This window comes from Populus trichocarpa, chromosome 12 (assembly GCF_000002775.5).
Source record: "Populus trichocarpa isolate Nisqually-1 chromosome 12, P.trichocarpa_v4.1, whole genome shotgun sequence".
Taxonomy (NCBI): domain Eukaryota; kingdom Viridiplantae; phylum Streptophyta; class Magnoliopsida; order Malpighiales; family Salicaceae; genus Populus; species Populus trichocarpa.
In genome coordinates this window covers 9,990,570-9,995,729 of record NC_037296.2, presented here as the reverse complement: position 1 = coordinate 9,995,729, position 5,160 = coordinate 9,990,570, and the positions used below count along the sequence as shown (strand labels likewise).

At 38.7% G+C, this 5,160-nt stretch overlaps 1 protein-coding gene across 1 annotated transcript; it reads right to left on the bottom strand.

Annotated features, from left to right (window-relative positions):
* Window positions 1-505: 505 nt before the first annotated feature.
* Window positions 506-2,719, bottom strand: LOC7458016 (U-box domain-containing protein 38). The gene has a single exon (XM_024581818.2). The coding sequence runs from the start codon at window positions 2,436-2,438 to the stop codon at window positions 726-728; it is 1,713 nt and encodes a 570-aa protein (XP_024437586.2). The 5' UTR covers window positions 2,439-2,719; the 3' UTR covers window positions 506-725.
* Window positions 2,720-5,160: the final 2,441 nt, after the last annotated feature.

Sequence of the window (5,160 nt, the reverse complement as noted above, 5' to 3'; positions counted from 1 at the left end):
CCTAATATTTCTACATCAGCAAATTCTTGGATGTTGGTTATGCATTAAAGGCTGTTGGATTAAATTGTTCAAGTGTTTATTTGTTTTTTTTAAAAAAAAATATTTTTAAAAAAATTTTAAATTTTAAATTTTTTTATTTTTTTAAAATTAATATTTTTTTGGTGTTTTTAAATCATTTTGATGTGATAATATTAAAAATAATTTTTAAAAAATAAAAAAATATATTATTTTAATACATTTCTTCTAAATATAACAAACATAGGATCTTATTTGCAGAATCTAATTTATTATAATTTTTAAAAATAATTTTTAATTAAAAATAAATTAAAATTAAAAATACATTAAAATAAAACAATTGTCAAGTAGAAGCGTTGCCAATTGGCCAGAGAAAGTTGCCGGCGTACCTATCAATTCCTACCATCATCCATTGGTGCTCAGAATGCACAAGTCATCATGAAAACGAAAGCCAGTAATCAAGAACAAGTCAATAAAGGATCATATAATGTGAAACTCTTGGCAAAGGTCAGCTGCAATTATTTATGTAAAATATCCAATAAAACTAAATCCAAACTTTGTTTCTAGCCATTTGTGTGCGCAGCCACCACATTCCAAAAATCTTACAACCTTGCTTACAGTCAACTGATCTCAGCAACAAAAGAGAGAGACACAGATGCAGGAAACATTAAAGAACAAGAGAAAATAAATAATTACAGACTTTTCAATTATCAAAAATCGGTAGAGTTTGGACCATGCAAGCTTCTCCCGCCGCCTCTGATTCCACCAAATCCCAAAACCTCCTCCCAGTCAACCTCCTCCTCCCATTCAACCTCCTCGTTACTCCCTCTCATCATCATCATCAAGATCCTCTTCGCTTTCTCTCTGGCTCTCTTGCTCCCTCGCTCTTCAATCTCCCTCAACACCTCCTCAGCTCTTGCCTCCTTAGCCAATCCCTTAAACCTCATACTCCCATGACTCAACGCAAACAATGCAGCCACACAACTCTCCTGAATTACCTCCGAATGCCCTCCACCACCCTCCCTCAAGATCCCTACCAGTATTGCCACCGCATTCGAATCAAGCATGGCCGATCTCCCTTCATTACAAGCAGCCAAATTACACAGCACAAGCAGCAACCTGCTTGCCAAATCACCAGAATTCACCATACTCAACAACATCGAAACAGCACCGAGTTTGACCAATTTAACCCGATTACTCTGCATTAAACTCAAATGGTACAACGCCATTGCCGAATCATGGCGTGCTCTCTCGCTCTCCGCCTTCAACGCCTGCATCAACGGCTGCAATGCACCTAAAACACCAATCGCCATTCTATTCTGATCCTCTAGAGCTAAACTAAAGAACGCACCAGCCGCGTGCTCTTGCGCTTCACTAAACCCTCCTTTTAACACATCAATCAATATAGGAATAAAACCCGACCGCACGATTTTCACCTTGTTTGCTTTCTCTAATGACAGATTAACAAGTGAAGCAATAGCATTTGTCTTGACAACAAAATGTCGTGAAGCAATTAAAGCACGAAGAGCAGGGAGTAGTCGAGGCGTACAAAGTGAAACTCTGATTTCTACTTTCGTTCTCGTGATCTTTCGCAGCCAAATCACACCTTCTTCTTGATCACGTACATCAACACTTTGAAGCTTTTCCACTATCTCATCTTCTTCACGCGAGCACGAAGAAATCGAAGAAGGGTCTTCGGATTCTGTAATCGAATTGGCCGACGAGGATGTGGAAGAATAGCACGCTGGCCGAGTCACCAGAGGCAAAGGAGTGAGCGGACTAGCTGCTGGAGTGGCGGCTGTCTTGACAATCACGGGTTCTTCGGAGGAGCTGGAGTAGAAATGGTTGACTCGGTGAGTCAACTCAGTGATGGCGCGGGAGAAAAGAACAGGAGGCTTTTCAGCTACTCCCTCAAGGAGCTCCTTCTCGGAAACTCTAATATCTGGACGGGTCATATTTACTTGCATCGACTTCGATGACGATAATTTCATTTTTTGGCGGACAATTTCCTCGAGAGAGGAGTAATCGGGTGCACCAGGGTGCTGGGTGCCTGAAGTATCACACCAGTGGAGAATCGTTGATTTGATGGCTAAATTGGGGATTACTGTGGTGAAATCAGGGAGGATGTTGTCTTCGAGGGTGGGGGTAAAGCCTAAATCGCGGCACACTTGGACAGAAAGCCGCTCGAAGGTTTGGCCAGAGGAGACAACAACAGGGTCGGACATTAAGGATCCATAAATGGGACAGAGGAATTCTTTAGGAGGAAGTTGTTGGGTTTGAGTAGTTTTTGAGCGAGAATAGAAAGAGATGTTCCATCTCCGTTTGCCATTTCCACCCATGGCTTGTGGTGGTGGTGGGAAAATGGAAGGGGTTTTGCTCTCTTGGTGTTTGGGATTGAGAAAGGATGCGGCGGTTGTGGGCATGAACAGACTGACAATTCTTGTTTGTAGCTACTGACTATGTGCTGGCGAGGCAAGAAGACTTTGGAGGCTGCTGCTATGAGGAGAGCTTTGGAAGATCAGCCATTACCTACTGACAACTTTTTTTTTTTTTTTTAATGAATGAACTGGTCCTGTTAGCTGTCAAAGATGTTCTAAGTATTGCTTTTGCAAATGAGTTTGCTGTTAAGGCTCTCGCTGTTGTTTGCTGGGTCGTCTTTCTTTCTTTCTTTTTCTAATATATCTTGGAATTATTTTTCAAGGGAAAGCTATTGCACTTGCAAAGTATATACTTTATGAAAAAATGGAATCTTGGAGCATTCAAGAAAAATGTATATGGCAACAATTGGCCACTATTCTAGAGGCAGCATGATCTGCTTTTATTTGCGGAAAAGTCATGTATTCAAATACTACCTTTCCATAATTTGAACTCAATTTTATTGTAAGAGGAAATCACTGTATCTTATCGTATCCTTATTATTCATTGATTGTAGACTGCAATTATTTTTTTAAAAAATTAAAACAAATATGTGTAGAATTTGTTATTATGATCGTGAGGGTTGTTATTTTATTTTATATGAATAATGTTTTGTCTTAATAATAAGGTTGGGTATAATGCAATGCATGTGTGTGTGTATAATACCATTAGAGGGTTATAACTCATTGTCTTTGAGCTCGGTTAAGCGTCTAGCCCGAACGCCCGTGGGTCTAACAAGTTATGAGACTTATAGTCCCTGGGCTCAGCCAAACACTAAGCCTAGACGCTTGTGGATGCCTAGACGTCTGTGGGTCTGGCGAGTTGCCAGACCCATCATCCCCGACCTATTATCCTTGGTCTTAGACAAGCACTAAGCCTAGATGCCTCCTGATAGATCATAGATTTTTTTATCTTGATAGAACCTTAGATCATATATATTTTATCCAAATGGGATAAAGATATTTTGCAGACAAGTCAACCTTTACCTTTTCCTTACAAGAAAGAGAAGCACTTGGAGGGCTATAAAAGGATGAAAAAAAGATGATTGTGTCAGGTTTACTTTTTTATCTATGCTTTAACAATATCAATTCTATCTTAAAAGAAAAATCCTCACTCAAAGGGATAATTTATTTTTCCCTAAACTGATTCCAATTTAATAGTCGAAGAGTCTTCAAATCGATAAAAAAAAAGACCTTTTACAGGTAACGATAATGATCTACCTGCGCTTTCACCATAGAAGGGTGAGTCAAGTTGCCAAAATTAGAAGATTCCTGACCTTTAAGCTCACTAGACAAAACAAGACCTCATCATTGGTTACTTCAAGAGCCAGGCCGTTATCATTCCTAATTACCATCAGGTTTGGAGCCTTAAAGTTTTGGAAGATTTTCAACAGGTACCAACGGGATGTTGGTTCAAACCGTGTAACTTCATGAGTTATTGCAAATAAGTGGTTTCATTGCCATTATCATCTTTAATTACTATCGAAGTTGGAACTTTGAGGTTTTGGAAAGCCTTCAATGGCTACCAACAGAGTGTTGATTCAATCCGTGCAACTTCAGGAGTTACTACCAGCTAAAGACTCCTGCCAAGCTTGTAGACCTGACAAGGTAGATGATCCCTATATAGGGAGGTTATGTTATCTTTTTCCAGTCATATTTCCACAATAACTAAAAGAACTATGTTTATCTGAGACGAGTCCTTTTGATGACTACCCATCAAACCTTCATCAGAGAAACACAATTCTTTTTTCTCTTTAGGGCCCCAAAGCGGGATAAAAATGTATTATGATCAATGACTAGAAATATAAGTTTCTTGTATATGAATTACATTGTTCAAAATTAAAAAACAAATGCTTTATACTCTCTAGGTTTCAAAATCTTTTAAAAATGAGATGAATTTACTCTCTCTGGTGTGATAGCATATTTACTTGGAAAGTAATGAATATCCCCCTAGTGTTACGACACAATTTACCTTAGAAGGGATTGTCATATTCTCTCTAGTGCAATCACACCTTTCTCCAAGAATGAGATGGGTGTTGCATCAACAACGAAGATGTATATGCTCTATCCATCAAATCTTCCAAAGATGGGATGAATTTACTCTTCTTAGTACGATAACACATTTACTTTGGAAGTAATGAATGTCTTTATAGTGCTACAACACAATTTACCTTGGAAAAGATTGACATGTTCTTCATAGTGCGATCACACATTTCTTCAAGGATGGGATAGACGCTGCATCAACAACGAGGATGGATACGCTCTTCCCATCAAATCTTCCAAAGATGAGATGAATTTACTCTCCTTAGTGCAATAGCACATTTACTTTGGAAGTAACAAACATCTCCCTAGTGCTATGACATAATTTACCTCGGAATGGATTGAAATGTTCTCCCTGGTGCAATCACATCTTTTTCCAAGGATGGGACAAACGCTACATCAGCAATGAGGATAAATATGCTCTCTTCATTTAATCTTCCAAGAGATGGCATGAATTTACTCTCTCTAATGCGATAGGACATTTACTTTGGAAGTAACAAAAGTCTCCCTATTGCCATAACACAATTTACCTTGGAAGTGATTGACATGTTCTTCCTAGTGCGATTGGTGCTTCTTTAAAAAATGGAATGGACTCTGCCTAGACAAAGAGTTTTCTGTTCCTTTAGGAACAATGCCCATAAGGCTTTTAGCATACTAAAATTAAAACCATTCGACACCTCTTCATACTAGA

Excerpts from the sequence above, each read along its gene's own strand:
- LOC7458016 (XM_024581818.2), bottom strand. The coding sequence starts at position 2,438 with ATGCCCACAACCGCCGCATCCTTTCTCAATCCCAAACACCAAGAGAGC.